Source organism: Glycine max, chromosome 20 (genome assembly GCF_000004515.6).
Source record: "Glycine max cultivar Williams 82 chromosome 20, Glycine_max_v4.0, whole genome shotgun sequence".
Lineage (NCBI taxonomy): Eukaryota > Viridiplantae > Streptophyta > Magnoliopsida > Fabales > Fabaceae > Glycine > Glycine max.
In genome coordinates this window covers 33,833,452-33,850,872 of record NC_038256.2, presented here as the reverse complement: position 1 = coordinate 33,850,872, position 17,421 = coordinate 33,833,452, and the positions used below count along the sequence as shown (strand labels likewise).

The 17,421-nt window shown below is 31.9% G+C and overlaps 2 protein-coding genes across 2 annotated transcripts; one reads left to right on the top strand and one right to left on the bottom strand.

The window, feature by feature from the left end:
* Positions 1–2,365: 2,365 nt before the first annotated feature.
* LOC100806666 (uncharacterized) lies at positions 2,366–2,969 on the bottom strand. Its single transcript, NM_001364647.1, has one exon. The coding sequence runs from the start codon at positions 2,933–2,935 to the stop codon at positions 2,702–2,704; it is 234 nt and encodes a 77-aa protein (NP_001351576.1). The 5' UTR covers positions 2,936–2,969; the 3' UTR covers positions 2,366–2,701.
* Positions 2,970–13,431: 10,462 nt separating this feature from the next.
* On the top strand, positions 13,432–17,354 carry LOC100786152 (rhodanese-like domain-containing protein 6). The gene is made up of 8 exons (XM_006605735.4): positions 13,432–13,726; positions 13,788–14,058; positions 14,265–14,445; positions 14,616–14,697; positions 14,997–15,079; positions 15,237–15,369; positions 16,052–16,217; positions 16,430–17,354. Exons 1-8 carry the CDS (start codon positions 13,577–13,579, stop codon positions 17,176–17,178), a joined length of 1,815 nt encoding a protein of 604 aa, XP_006605798.1. The 5' UTR covers positions 13,432–13,576; the 3' UTR covers positions 17,179–17,354.
* The last annotated feature ends 67 nt before the right edge of the window (positions 17,355–17,421 follow it).

The window sequence follows — 17,421 nt, the reverse complement described above, 5'->3', positions numbered from 1 at the left end:
GCTACTTCCACTCTCTCTTTGTTTAGATACTTTCCTTTTTAATTTGTTCTCAAAAAATGTCCCCTATTAAAAAAAATACACTCCCCTCCCTTTTAACAATTCTGAAAAAAAAAAAAACTGATGATTCTCCAGTTCTCCTTTGTTTCATGTCTTTGCTACTTTGAATCCTCAAACACTCTAGAGTGCACACACACTAACTTAAAAATCATCCAATCCCATCAAGATTTTAGCACAAAGCCTCAAACTTTTCACAAAATTAAAGAGACCCAATTTTTCTCTCTCCTTAAATTGAAGTATTGAAGCATCAAACTTGCACCTCCATTTTCTGGACACGGAGCTGAGCATGCCACCTCGTACAACAACAACCATTTTCTGGACTACAAGACTGCTCCCCTCAAGACACGTAACCTTAAAACCCAACCTGCTGAATAAAGCATTTTCCTATACTGTTAAAAACACTATAAAGTGATTATTAATGAAATTGTTAGTTCTTGGAATTCTATCTTCCCCACTTTGTGTTTGCTATCAAGTACTTGATGTTAATGGTATTTTTGGGAGTGGGCTTTTGTGGAAGGGACTGGAACAGGTGTTCTAATTTGAAGTTAAGAGAATTACATTATGTTTAGGAAAATAAACAAAAGATTAAGACATTATGAATATGAATGATGCAAGTATGTTATTTTTAGAAAGAGGACATTTTGGGAAAATAAATTGTAAAGGGGAGTGTCTAAGAAAAGAAAAGAGGGAAATTGGAAATAGTGTCCGATTTGACTATTTGTCGGGACCCAAAAAATAAGGCTATTGCTAACTCCACCTCCTCTGTTTACTAATGCACTCCTTTTTTATTTTTCTTTCCAAAATTATCCCGAAAAATACACTTCCTTTCCGGACTTTCAATATAGCATTCTGTAGCTAAATGAGGCAATGTTATTGTAGATGTTTTCAAAATCACTTTCACGTTGAGTTAACCAAAAAATAAATGAGCATTCTAATTGGAAACAAAATTATAATAATACTAATAACAACTAACCAATATAAAATTACATGAAAAAGATAATTTTCTTGTTAGGTATGATTCCCGAATTTAGAATCATTTGCAAATAACATAGCATCCTCCTGTCAAACCATCATTCATACTAAGAGCAGTTCCATATTCAGGTCTTTTACACAACCTTAAATATGCCTTTAAATGGCTAGACTCCAATAGCAAAATAAAGTATACTGTAAATGCCTTTTGTGTACAAGATTAAAGGCCACAACAAATTCTTATTGTCGTCCTCTTCTTTGTTAATGTAAAGACCAATGGTATGACAAGTAATAGGATCATCCAACGATGGTTAAAATGCCTTCTTCAATGATTTCCTATCAGAGGTACGTGTAGATTGACAATGAAAAGTGTTTCCTAAAGTGTTTAGAGAAAATTTTTGTGACAAGTTTAGTAGAATATTCTTAATTACATTTACTAGATTATTTTGATATCTTATGTAACTAGATGAAAATGTATCATTTCATAAATTTAATAGATTCATATGAATTCTTTTTAAAAAACTTAAAATATCTAATTGGAATTATTAGAAAATATAAATGATTAAATTGAAATCATTTTAAATAATATCATTTCAATTAACATGTTACATTATTATCTTATTAATATTGACCAATATATCATATTTTTTCTGTGAACATATTTAATTAAAATATGACTTTTAAACTTTAATATATCAAAACAACATTAAAACATAAATAACTAAAAGTAACATTTAGTAGTTTTAATAACATATAAAAAGTAGTTTTAATATTAGTTTTACGTCACTTTCTAAAATAATTTATATTACAACTTTGACAACTTTTTGTTTTAAATGGTGTTTTTAAATTAAGGCATAAAAAACTTGTAGGTTATCACTGTCAAGTCTATTTAACCCGCAGGTTAAACATGTTATACTAAAAAAATTCATAATTTAAAAGGAAATTGATGCCAAAAATCATGCCGGTTGCAAATGGTCCGCAGGCCTAAGTCAAATGTCCGATTCTAAATTCTAAATAGTAGTGTTCTAATACATATTGAAATAAAATAAAATAAATATATATTACTCGTACTTTATACAGATATTATTATCTTTCACTTTTTATTTAATAAAAAAGATTTCACTTTTTTTCTTATTTCTTTTGTTTTAAACAACTTAAAATTTTAAAATACATTTATTTTTCACTTTTTTTTTAATTCAAATTCTTCATTCTTTCTTTGAACGTTAACGTGCGCCGTCCGTCCGAAACACAATGTTGGTTTCTCCGGTGAGCACGTCTAAGTTCTAACACTGAAACAGAAAGGTTGGGAACTACATTCGTATTCTGAGGAACGAGGATTGGGACAAATTCAAATTCCATTCCATTTTCTTCTCTACTCTTTTTCTATAAATACACACAGAATAAAAGAGCTTAAACACACGCTCAATTTAGAGCTAACGCCAAATGCATCGCGATATAACATTGGAAAGCCCAGAAAGGTAAAGATATGAATTTTGAGAGAACCATTAACAATAGCTGGAAAAACTATAACCTTGTTCAGGCACTGTCTTTCTAGTTCTACTATTTCTAATAGCATCAGGCAAACTTTACATTCCCGAAAAAAAGAAGCATAGCAAAATTGAAAATGGGAGAAAAGGGGAAGGAAGATTGGGTGTGGCAAGGTGCAGTCACAAGATCAGAATGTGCAGCCACAGAACAAGAAGAAGAAGCAGAGCATGGAAACGAGAGCCACGGACTCGAACGCCGTCACGACTCTCCACACCAACTCGTCAACAATGGAGACACTCATCATCCCCGACCACCTTAGCAACCTCCGTGGGGACCACCGAGGACTTATGTACGACGCCAGTGGCCACGACGACACGGTTGAGAGATCCCACATCGGACCCCAACGAAATGTAGATGCCATCACACCAAATCTTCTTTCTTTGGTAGTAACTGGTAAAGAGGTGGGAACCAGAGTGGGGTATTTATTGATTCAGGGTATTAATTACCGTACGCTACTCACGAGGAAAGAGTAAATTGTAACTGGGTAAAAATAATTGATTCACATGCACTCCTGTTTTCACATGAGTTATGTACTCCCTCTCCCTCGCTTCTAATTATAAAGTCTATTTTTAAAATCCTTTCCTTAAGATTTTTTTAAGGCTTTTTAGTTTCTATTCATCTCTAATTTTGATTTTAGTCTCTTTCAAATTTATTCACGCATTTAGTCCTCTAATTCAAATTATGTCAAATCCTATAAATATATGATTCACAAGCTCAAATTTAAACGTTAACTGTCAAAAAAAATATTAATTATCATATATCACGATGTTCTAATGGGACAATAAAAAAAAAATATTAATTGACTCTTAGATGTATCTTTTTATATTCAGGACGTGACACATGTAACACAGAATGTGACACATGTGACTGTCAAGGTTTCTTTGGGACATCACCACATTTAGAGGATTTAATCTAACTAGAAGATTAAATTTGTAAATAAATTTAAAATAATACTAAAATTACAATTGAAGATAAGTAAGAGAAGAAAAAATATAACTTTTTTTAAATCAAGCTGTTCTGAAACGGTAACAATATGTTGTTGGATCGTTTTGTCATATGTGGGAGTAGGACTTGCGAGTGTATGGGTTCCGGCATAAATCGCGGTTCGATTTGCAAGCTGTCATAGGACAGCAACATTGTAACAAACATCCAATCAAATCAAAATTAACTTATAGATAAAACAAAATAACTAGAGCCTTTTTTTTTTTTTTTGTCTTTCTGCGAGGGAAAGTTTAAATTTTAAACATTTTTGTAACCAAATGATTTTTTTTCAATCCCGCCATTCTGTTTTTGTGGAATAATAACGATTTATCTTTAATTTGTTTGATAGGAATAAAAATTGAGGGGGGAATTTAAAATTTGAATTTAAAAATAATAAAATAATGAATGTGTTTGTTCATGTATTTTTTATAAGTTATTATATTTCATTTTATAAAACATAGCTCAAAACTATTTTTAAAAAAGAAGAATATTGAATAAGTAATCAAACCAAAAATAACAAATAATTGAAAGTAGAAAATAATAACAACTTGGGAATGCTGTTCCGTTTTTTATAAGCTAAAATATATATTTAGTATTTTTTGTTTTAATTTTTGTTTAATTTAATCATTTATATTTTAAAAAAAATATTTTAGTCCCCAATATTCTTAAATAATTTCAAATTATTCATTGTCGTCAATTATTAAATGTGACATGAAAGAATAGACACACATTTTTTAGAAAGATTGTATTTGGTTTTTTTTATCAAAAGAGGGTAAAATTTTATCCAATTTTGTAATGGGGTATCTCTTAAAAAATTATCCAAAAGAAAACAAGTTGTCACATGTGTTATTTTTTTTAACTGAAGTTGTAAAATTATTTACGACTTTAGTTAAAACTTTTTTTTATGACTTTGAAGTCGTAAAATTTTATTTTTTTTTGTTTTACAACTTTAAAGTTGTAAAACCTTTTTTTATTTTTTTTAAGGTTTACGACTTTGAAGTCGTAAACCTCTTTTTTAAAATTTTTTAAGTTTTTTTTATGTACAATTTTTTTACGTTTTTTATAATTTTTTTTAAATTAAAAAAATTATTTAAATGTATAAAAATAATATTAACTTGACTTATTTATTAGTATATTTTTCTATGATTTTATTTGATATGTTATTAATTTATTTTAATGTTTTATTATTTAAAACATGTTATATATTTTTAATATTGTTCTATTTAAATGTTTTTGTTTATTTAAAGTTTAGTTAATCTATTAATAAAAATACATAAAAAAATTAAATGGAGATATTAAAAATTTGAAAGACTTTAATTTAAAAATTGATTATATTTAAATAAAAATTACATATTTGTTAAACTAATAATGAGATGATGTACTACAACGAGTTCTTCTAGATATGCGTTTCGGTCTCTCATCTTGGTATCGTCGTGTTTGTGTTTGTTGTCCTCTTGGTCTACAACCTCTACCTCCTTTTATTCTAGAATGCTCACGTGTAATTGTGTGTTGTTATTAAGGGACATGATCACCACCGTTGTCATCATCATCATCATCGTTGTTATTGTTGTTATCATCATCATCTTCCTCATCTTCATGATCCATGTCACGCATTTGAGTAGGTAATAATGGACAATACCAAGAAGTCGATGGTGGTAGATTATATGCATATGGTGGAGTGTTGAAAGTGGTGGCAAACATTTGTGAATGGCCATCAAAAAACATTTGAGGTAGAAGGGACTTGAAATGAGTATTGGGACATATATGATGAGAATCCTACTGGTTGAAAACTTTGTTAACATCCTTGAGACGCGTAACAAGAGAAGCCTGCTAATTGATATTGTGCTTGTGATGGATGATGTTGAGACATAAATCCAGGAACATGCATTAGAGGTACATTGGGTTCTGTATATGATTGATATTGGTGATGACCAAGATAATACTATGATTCAAATTTACAAAGTTAGAAATAATAATGAACAATAATATCAATAATTTTTTAAAATTGTAAAGTAGATTTACAACCTCAGTAGGCAGTACTCCTTCACGTGATATATATCGTCTAGTTCGACGTATATATCATTGCATGTATTATGAATTTTCATGTAAAAGACCTTGGTCCATTTCACCATGAACAATATAATTATTCCAATGATTCCATTTGGTAATCTAGTAATGATGATGGTGAGGCTAAAAAATATTTGTTCTCTCTCTCTCATATTTATATCGTGGAGCTGATCTAGGTTTGGTGGGTCATCTGGAATAATTTATCACAGTCCAAATTGTCTCATGACCCTGTTTATTGGATGTCATTCCACAATTGTAAAACATATGAGAAGGACTTTTGCCCAAACAATCATTGATACCTCAACATCATTAATTAATGGCCTTATTTTTTGTGTGTCATAAGGAGTCCACAAGAACTGCAACACATACATTATTACTGTCGCATATTTATAATCGAATATGAAATTGGAAAAAATAGTTAAGTCATGAAAATTAAAAAATGAACTTCATTAATATGTAGTCTATCAAATATGATGCGTATCAATCTCACTGAATTGGTGGGAATATTTCTTTCGGTCCTAAGACGAGATCACCTTCGTGCAAGAGGAAATCCGAGTCCTTCTTGTACTTCTTTCATGGATAGGTGATTTATCTTTGGGGTAATGCATTTAATGCGGTCACACGCCCATGACTGTAGCAACAACAAACATCCATCGATTTCTGTTTGGTCCGGTTTCACAGCCCGATCTAGAGCTCGGAAAATGGATGCTAATATTGTTGCACCCCAACTGTAATGACTTGCCTCAGTTAAATTAGATCATAAAAGAAGATACATAAAATGAACTCTTGCACCTAATGTATTTGGCATCAAACAGCCGCCTATGAGCATCAAGATACTCTAGCATGCTGTGCAATGACAACATCATCAGCATCAACGGAAAGTTGTTGAAAATTTTGCCGCAACCAAATTAGGTAAATCATTTTACCCTTTACATACTTATCAGGTTGAGTTTCCCCTAGTAATGTCTGACAAGCAACACGTACATCACCGATAATGAAATCGGTTACCGACAATCCATCAATCTTCAAGCTCAACTGTAGGGCCACATCCTGTAAAGTAATGGTTGTCTCTCCATGTGGAAAATGAAATGTGTGTGTCTCCATTCTCGAACGTTCAACTAATGCACTAACCAAATGCTGGTTAATATCAACTTTTCTGACATTTATAACATGACCGAAACCAGCTAAGGTGATTAGATTTTTTACCCGATTATCTATTTGATCCAAGTGGGTAAAAGCCCAAATAGAAGTATACCTCAGACGAATCATTCTCTCTTGGCCTTCCCACACTTGATTTGAATATATGGTTGTCTTGTAAGTGTAACAAGGAGCCATCAACTGGTCCGGGTTGTGCATGTGCCATTGGTAAATGGATAGAAGGATGAAAATAAGATTGGAGAATAATGAAAGGAGGGTGGTGTAAGGTACTGGTGGGCACAATGATTTTTTGTAAAGTAAAACCTTCTAATATGTTAACTTGTATAATATTGTTGCACACTTGATGAAGTCTAATATACAAAACTTAAAGCATGTTGGTCTGTGATTCAAATTATTATTGAGTAGCATTATTGCTGACAACATGAGTTATTATTGACTACTTTATTTTTGGCAAGATTCCATGGTATCATACATCATTTCATGTAAGAGACCCTATAAGCATGCTTCATGAGATACCTTCACGAGTTAGGAACTGTGAATGGCAATATTCCACGGTCTCATACATCATTTCATGTACCTATAAGCATGCTTCACAATATACCAACTGTGAGTAGCATGTGCATGCTTCTTACACACCAATTTACTTTTGTGATTGCATATGTTGTATGAAGGTTTTAATGATGCCAGAGATTGAAGAAATTCAAAGTTTACTACAAGATCAAGATAAAAGATTCACAATAGTCCATTATTTGTTAAAAGAATCTCTTAAAAGATTACAAAGGTTTAGCCTTAAAAGCTTAAATTTTGAAATCTCTTATAAAAAGTTTTCAAGTGTTTTTACACCTTTAAAAACAATATACTTCTCTCTGGTAATCGATTATCAGAAGTTGTAATCAATTACCAGAAACAAAAATGATTTTGCAAAGCTTTCAAAAAGTTCGAATTTAAATTTTAAAGGCTGTAATCGATTACCACCTTTGTGTAATCGATTACCAGTAATGAAATTCTTTGAAATTCAAACTAAAAAGACATGACTTCTCAATTATTAACTGTGTAATCAATTACCAGTGAAGAAATTTCAAAAATAACTCTGAAAAGTCACATCTCTTCATAAGTTTTTGAAAAGCCACAAAATGCCTATATATATGTGACTTGTGTTAAAAAATCTTCAGAGTTTTTTAGAACTTCATTGTTTTATTCTCTTAAAAGTAAACCTTTGGCCAAACACTTGCAAAACAATTAAGGATTCCTCTAAGTTCTTCAAGTTGTATTATTCTTCTCTTAAAGAGAGAAAAATCTTCGGTACTTTAAAAGCAAGCTGTTGTTAATCAAGAGGCAGTGGGTCTCTTGATTTGTAAGTTTTTCTGAACACAAGGGAAAGGTATCCCTGGGTGGTTCAGAAGTTGTAAAGGAATTTACAAGAATAGTGGAAATCTCAAGTGGATTGATTGATGACTGGACATAGACACAAGAAGTGGCCGAACCAGTATAAACTGAGTTTGCAATTCTATCTTCCTTAATCTCATTTACATTATTGCAGTTTAATTTTATTTTGCACATTTAAAATAACATCGAATAAATTGTTCATTGTTTCTTTTTCTGCATATTAAGACTGCATATATCTTTTAAAGAGAAAATTAAAAATTGTTAGGGGAAAATTTTGAAACTTAATTCACTCCCCCCTCTTAAGTTACTTAGGCCACTTGTTTAACAAGTGGTATCAAAGCTTAATTCTTGTATAAGGTTTAGAAACTTCAAGAATAGTTATAGTCTCATCAAACTTTCTATTTCCCGAAGGAAACTCTATTAATAGGCCTCCTATATTCAATGGTGTGGGTTATCATTACTAGAACAAATCTTTATAGAGGCTATAGATTTAAACATCCGGGAAGCCATTGAAATCGGTCCTTACATCCCTACTATGGTAGTAGGAAATGCAACTATAGAAAAACCCAAGGAACAATGGGATGAAGAAGAAAGGAAAATGGTACAATATAACTTAAAGGCAAAAAATATAATTACATATGCATTAGGCATGGATGAATATTTTAGAGTATCAAACTGCAAGAATGCAAAAGAAATATGGGACACCTTACAAGTAACCTATGAAGGAACAACTGATGTAAAAAGATCTAGAATAAATACCTTAACCCATGAATATGAATTATTTAGAATAAATCAAAATGAAACTATGCAGGATATACAAAAGAGATTCACACATATAGTAAATCATCTTACATCATTAGGAAAGATATTTCCCAATAAATATCTTATTAACAAAGTTCTAAGATGTTTAAGCAGGGAATGACAACCAAAGGTAACGACAATTACAGAATCAAGAAATCTTACCAACATGTCTCTTGCAACTCTTTTTGAAAAGCTTCAGGAACACGAAATGGAACTTATGAGACTAAATCAACATGAACAAAATGACAAGAAAAAGAAAGGAATTGCACTTAAAGCTTCATTTTCAATTCAAGAAGGAAATGATAAAGAAGAATTGAATGAAATAGAAGAAGATGATGATTCCAGTTTCTTCGTAAAGAGATTCAATAAATTTCTAAGAAACAAAGGAAATCAAAGAAGATCAAACTTCAAACCAAAGAAAAGAAGAGAAGATTCATCTTCTGTTCCAAAGTCTTATGAATGTAATCAACCAGGACATTTGAGAGTTGATTGCCCGAGTTTCAAGGAAAGAATGGAAAGATCTAAAAGGAAAACCTTCAATGATAAGAAAACAAAGAAAGCTTACATTATTTGGGAAGATAACGATATGGATTCATCCGAATACTCAAAAAACGAAGTCATGAATCTAAGTCTTATGACCAAAAATTATGAAAGCAATGAAGAGGTAACATCTTCTAACAATAATTTATTTATTTCCTTTGATGAACTTCAAGATGCATTCACTGATTTACATAAAGAATCAGTCAAACTTGTAAAACTAGTTTCATTTTTGAAGAAAACTATTTCAAACTTAGAAAAGAAAGTTTTAAAATTAAATGAAGAATTAGAAAATCTTAGAACTGAAGTCAAAACTTTAAAACCAATTGACACAAATCAATCTTCTACCATAAAAGTAATATTGTTAGCGACTTCAGTGATGATGAACAACAACGTGATTTTCATGAACATGGTGAACCAAGCAATCAAAGTGAGTCATCTTCATATTTTGAAATTATTAGTAGCCAACTTTCAGAAAATCAAGAGTACTCAAATCCTTATCAAAGGAGAGGGAGTGCTAGTACAAATGACCTATACGAAGGGTTGACATTTGAATCAAAACAAACAGTTGTGAATGCCATTAAACAATTTCATTTTATGCATTCATTTCATTTTGATGTGGTCGAGAATAAGAGTGAAAAGTACGTTGTCATGTGTAGTCAATATGGTAATGGATGTTATTGGAGGGCGAGAGTATCGTTCAGCAAAATACGCAAGAGGTGGGAGTTGAAGAAATTAAACGGTATTCACACCTGCACAAATCCGGTTATCGAAATCAAAACCTCGATTGCAGACATGCATCAACGGTTTGGTTACACTGTTTCATACAAAATAGCATGGACAACTAAACAAAAAGCCCTTGAAATGGCATTTGGAAATTGGGAACAATCATACTGTTACCTGCTTGTATGGTTGACAACTGCTCAACATTTTGTACCAGGTACCATAGTAAAATACAAAATTTCATCTTCAATGGAGGAAGGTGACGATGACCCTCCTAGGGTGATTCTTAATCGTGTATTTTGGGCATTTAACCTATGCATTGAAGGCTTCAAATATTGCAAGCCACTTGTGCAAGTAGATGCGACATTTTTAACTGGCAAATATCATGGTACTTTGTTGACTGTCATAAGAGAAGATGGTGGTAGGAACAATTTTCCACTTGCTTTTGTAATTGTTAAGAGCGAGACTAAAGAAGCTTGGATGTGGTTCTTGCATTATTTGTGAAGATATGTTACACTGCAACCAAATTTGTGTAATATATCAGACAGAGGAACTGGTTTGCTAGCAACTTTACAATCGAAACGCGTTGGGTGGAATGGACCAGATGTTTTGCTGTGTATTGCATCAAATTTCAACAAATAGTTTAAAAATGTTGACTTAAAAAAATAAGTCATCAATATGGGTATGCTTCTTCCTATTTCATGCATCATATTCTTGCTTTATTACATCTTCACTATATTTATTACTCATTGTTTTATCTTTTGGCATAGGATATGAGATGAGAAAATCACGATTTGACTCAAAGTTGCTCGCTATGCGAGCAGAGTTTCCACAAGTAGCAGATTTGTTGGATCAAATTCCTAAGAGTAAATGGACTCAAGCCTACGATGAAGGAAAACAATATGACCATATGACTACCAACCTTGCCAAATGTATGGATTCTGTTTTGAAAGGAGCTCGAGCATTACCTATTACTACCTTAGTCAATGAAACATTTAATAAAATAAATGATTCATTTGTTACTAATGGCATCAAAATCATGAATATGATAAAGGCATGACATAGGTACTCTAAGGACGTATATGTCATGATGCAAGAAAATCAATACATTGCTACCTCGCATTATGTTCGCATGTATGTTTGAGAAACAAGAGAGTTTGAGGTTCAAGAAATTGCAAATACGTGACAAGCAATGCATGCATTGTCAAATTGAATGAATGATCGTGTGATTGTGGACAATTTCAAGCACTTCGACTATCTTGCTCGCATGCAATTGCAGCGTGTGCTTTTTGTAATTTAAATTATGATGACTTTGTTGACCCTGTATACAAGTTGGAAAATATTTTCAAATTTATCAACATCACTTTCATTCCCTTGGAAGTGAAGACACATGGCCTCAATATTTAGGTCTACATTTTATGCCTGATTCTTTGAAACGACGAAAGACATCAGACAGGCCGGCCACTACTCGAATACATAATGAGATGGACGAACTAATTCCAAGTAGGCCTAAGAAATGCTCATTATGTAGAAGTGAATGACATAATCGTACTAACTGTTCATACAAACAAGTACATGACTAAAATAACTTGTACTTTTTATGTTTTTCTTTCATTTATATCGTGCATTTTATATTAATGTATTAATTATGTTGTTTTTAATTTTTATTAATAGATTATTTAAACTTTAAATAAACAAAAACATTTAAATAAAACAATATTAAAAATATATAACATATTTTAAATAATAAAACATTAAAATAAATTAATAACATATCAAATAAAATCATAAAAAAATACTAATAAATAAGTCAAGTTAATATTATTTGTTATACATTTAAATAATTTTTTTTAAATTTTATAAAAAATAAATAAAAAATCATAAAAAGTTGTAAATTTTTAAAAAACTTAAAAATAAAAAAAAGAGGTTTACGAATTCAAATTCGTAAACCTTAAAAAAAATAAAAAAAGGCTTTACAAGTCATAAAACAAAAAAAAGAAAATTATTTAAGACTTCAAAGTCATAAAAAAAAAGTTTTAACTGAAGTCGTAAATAATTTACGACTTCAATTAAAAAAAATAAGAAGTCGTAACAAGTGTTATGACTTTTAACTCAGAGATCGTAACACCTGTTACGACTTATCTCATTTTGGATAATTTTTTAAAATATATTCCGATTAGAAAATTGGTTATAATTTTATCCCCTTTTGATAAAAAAGCTGCTGTATTTGATCCTTTTTGTTTTTAATTTTGTTCATAATAAAGGAATAAGAATAATTCTTAATGGTATCAATAATATATTAAGCTATTGAAAAATATATCTGCAAATTTAAATTATTTTAATAATTCAATAAACAGTTAAGTTCTAATTAATATTAAATATAATAAAATATTTGAAAAATATTGCTAAATTAATTTTAAATATTTTTATTTGAATTTATATTTTTACTATTGCTAAACTATTTGTTTAAATGAATTTAATAGAGTAGGAATAAACTCCTTAAAAAAAAGGAAATAGGACTAAACTCTTAATGCAAATATTGCATTATCAACTAAATAAACTAATTAAAAGTCCTTTTTTTTTTACTAGGGAATAACGGATAATTCATTCAATTGAAAAGTTTGAAGGCCCTATACATCTCTAACAGGAGAGACTAGAGAGTGAATTTGACCGGATACCTAAATCCAAATATTATCCTCATCAAAATCAAAAGTCTATAAATTTAAAATTAATTATTAAATTCTGAACTCTTATATAAATAAAAGTAGTTTATTTCATATTAATTTAAAAAATTATTTAATTTTATTAATTACAAATAAAAAATAAAATTATTTATAATATATGTTAGATTGAATTTATTATTGTGAATAAAAAAAATCATTAAAAATAAAATTAGAATTAAATAAAAATATTAAATAAGATAAATTTAATTATATTTATTTATATTTAAATTTAATATATAATATTATTATTTTTTGTTTATATATAATTTCAGAGGAAATACATAACCAAATCTAAGATAAATAACCATTTTAGTTATAAATGTATAAATCAATCATAATTACTTTTTATATATAATTTAATAATAAATTAATCTCTCAATTTTAAAATAATGTTTGAGCATTATTCAAAATAATCCCACAAACTTAATGATTTGATAAAATTATTATATTTTTTATACTAATAAAATAATTTTTATTTATCCGACATAAGCAAAAAGAAAAAGAAAAAGAAAAACAAAAAGATATGGGGCAACCGGACATAAGCCCAGCCCCACCCTACGCTGTTGAATAGCGCAACCCTGCAGCCGCAGTGACAGCACCGGCGAGCATAAACCCTAAACCCTACTATGTCCGAAGAAATGTACGGCGTGCTCCTTTATTACAAGTACGCTGAAATTCCCAACCTCGACGACCTCCTCACTTTCTACCACTCCAACTGCTCCTCCCTCAGCCTCCTCGGTCGTGTTCGGCTTTCTTCCCGCGGCGTCAATGTCACCGTATGTAACTATACTATTCCCCTCTCCTTTTTTTCATTCCCTACTCATTTCTCTTTAACAGGTTGGCGGCAACTTATCCTCTCTCGAGATCCACATCGAAGCCCTCAAAGCCTACAACTCTCTGTTTCACGACACTGATTTCAAGCTCGCCAATTGTCATCAGCCATTAAACGACAAAGTAGCCCAGGAATGTGGATTCACTTCTCTATCTATTCGGATCGTCGATGAACTTGTCACTCTCAGTTCTCATCCGCTGTTAAAGTCACCGGATATCTCAAATGCCGGAAAGCATCTCTCTGCACTTGACTTCCATTCTTCCCTCCACAATACCAGTAAGTTGCTGTATCTTTATACCATTCTGTATATAACTTGTTGTTATTATTATTATTTTATCTTAGTTCAGTTTTGCCTTGTTAACATGTTTATTACTCCCTTTTATTTTCACTATCTAGAGACTAGAGCATTCGTTTATGTGTGGAGATTGATATTGAAAACTGATTATTCTATTCTTCATTTGTGTGATCATGTTGTTTTGTAGACAGGGAGAGTCCAGAAAATGACCTTGTTTTACTTGATGCAAGGAATCTGTATGAAACAAGAATTGGCAAATTTCATGTGCCTAATATTGAAACTTTGGATCCACAAGTTAGGCAGTATAGTGATTTGTCCTCTTGGATAGATGATAACGGTGAGCGGTTGAAAGGAAAAAATATCCTCATGTAAGTTTTCCTTTTATGACATGTTGTGGTTGATTCTAATTATTATGATCTGGTAGATATCTGATCAGTGATTTGGGGGTGGCATTTTCCATTTCATGATCATTTTGTACTTTTGAGTATCTTTTAATTACTAATTACTTATGCTGTGGAATTTCACTTGTTGGTTACAGGTATTGTACTGGTGGAATCAGATGTGAAATGGCATCGGCATATATTAGGTCAAAAGGTGCTGGGTTTGAGAATGTGTTTCAGGTAAAATCTGAATTTCCCCTTTCCCTATTCATCCCCTTTTGAAAACAAAAAAGAATCTGGATCGATATGCAATGGACATGTATGATGTCCATGAGGTGTTCTTATTGTTACAACTTATCACCTTATAAAAGAGCCTGCTAGGTCATAATTTCCTTTGTATCAGTGTGCAATGGAATGTTGACTGTGGATGTGGGAATCTTGTGGTAGTGTGTCCTTATATAATAATTTGTTATGAAACATGATCAATAACGCCTTGGAGCTGATGATCAGTATTTCTTGTAATTTTGTATTAATTGCAGTTATTTGGTGGCATACAGCGGTATTTGGAGCAATTCCCAGATGGTGGGTTTTTCAAAGGAAAGAATTTTGTTTTTGATCACCGGTATGCCTCTTATCTCTCACATTACTTTTAGGCATGAATTTGTATGAGTATCTTATTATCCTGTTGTGATTGGAATATTGATATTACATCGAATATAAAAGGGTAGTTTTGCAACAGTGGATGAAACGAATCCTTATTTTGTTCCTTCTAACCGTAGGATATCAGTTGGAAGTTCAGATGCTAATGTTATTGGGACCTGCCTTATTTGTCAATGTTCATTTGATGATTACTCGTCTCGCTGCCGGTGTGCTTACTGCCGAATGCTTGTTTTGGTTTGTGGTAGTTGCCAGGTATGCTCTGATAATGTATATATTATCTATCATCTATATGCCAACAGTTTCTGTTTGCATGTCTGAATTTTACCATTTTGAAGGAGTTAGAAAGGAGGCAAAGTAAATGGAAAGAAAAGGAAGTTGTTAATATCTCCTGAATCTGATACTATATACTGGATCTAGCAGTCTCAAGCATGTTGCTGTTTTGGAGAACTGAACTAAGAACTGTTGTATATGCTAGTTTGTTAAGTGCCCATGAACTTCTAAAGAAGAGTTTGATTCTGATTATTTTTGTTTACGAACTGAGCTTAACCTGAGTGTTGCTTTTTTTGAGCTGATTTACTTGTAACTGGTTCTGGGTAATACTAATAATGTGACTTGCTTCTGATCAAGAGTTTAAGTTTGTTATTGGGAAAAGAGTTGGATTTTTCTCAAATGAGGTTCATGAGCTGATTGTGTAACACTATTACTGTGGTCCATAGGCCTCAAAATAGGGCTTCAAGCATGCTTGCATTTGAATAACATTTGTCCTAAAGCCATGGGTCCTATAACTTGGATTAACTACATTTCTGAATTTGTACTCCAGAAAATTTATCCCTTCTCCATCTTCTTAAATTTCTTGACTCTAATCTTTTTTCTATTTGTTTGCTGGGGTTCTTTGTTCTCTTTTCTTGCTTCTGATATTATTGTGGTCTACCAGAATGAATCTACACAGTACGTTTGTGAGCTTTGTCAGAAACAGGGCAAGGTCGTTAGGTCAACACAATTAATTGAAAATGGTGAATCAAAATCATCATTGCCAGGTGCCGAATTCCAGAATTTTTCTTCAGATACTATGTGTTTGCCTCAAGTGCCTAGGGGAGATGGTAAGTTCTGTGATCCATATCGCTCCACACCTTGCTTTCACATGTGTTTTGTCAAATTTTAAGTTAACTAATGGTTAATTTTACAATTGTCTTATTGTACTGACTACTGAAAAGTTCATGTCTACTGAAATTTGAAGCACAGGCAATTTTAAAGGCCCTCTATAATTTACCAAAAGTGTGCAATACCTAACGTCCCAATGGTTAATGTTCAGATCCAAGGACCTCAAGAAAACTGAGAATCTTGTGCTTGCATGGGTTCCGACAGAATGCATCCAGTTTCAAAGGCAGAACAGCATCACTAGCCAAGAAACTCAAGAAAATGGCTGAATTTGTTTTTATCAATGCTCCTCATGAATTGCCATTCATTTACCAAATCCCCGTGTCCGAGCTCAATGTGAATTGTGCATCATCATTGCCACCTAGTCCTCCTCCACCTTTGGAGAATTGCAAGAAGAAGTTTGCATGGTTTTTGGCACCCAACTTTGATGGAAGTAGTGGTGTTGATTGGAAGGTAGCAGACGGTCCATTCGATGCACTTCAATACCAGCAGCAAACTGATGGATATGATATTTCTGTATCACACTTGAAGAATGTGTTTTCCCAACAAGGACCATTCGATGGAATCTTGGGATTTTCACAGGGAGCAGCAATGGCTGCCTTAATCTCTGCACAACAAGAAAAGCTGAAAGGTGAAATGGACTTTAAATTTGTAGTCCTGTGCTCTGGCTTTGCTCTCCGGATGAAAGAGATGGAGTGTGGCCCTATCAAGTGCCCGTCTCTTCATATTTTTGGTAATGAGCATGGTAAAGACAGACAAATAGCTAACCAAGCTAGCAAGGAACTTGTTTCTCTATATGATAGTGATTGTTCTGGGATCGTTGAGCATGATTGTGGTCATATAATTCCTACCCGGTCCCCTTACATTGATGGGATCAAGGATTTCCTTGGGCGTTTTCTGTAAGAGGTCTCACAAAAAATGATCTCAAGTTTTTGATACCATTCAAATTTACATTGTTCTTGATATCTTGTCTTCTATGTACTATTGTACAATCCCAAAAAATTTGTACAATGCTCAATTGTTATGCAATTGCCTCAGTAAAACTAACAAAGCGACATGTTAGGTCGTGTTGAGAGACTGATTAATAGGAATGCTTTACTTGATTGAAAGGAAGAGGATGCACACACTATCAATTTCCTTTAAGTA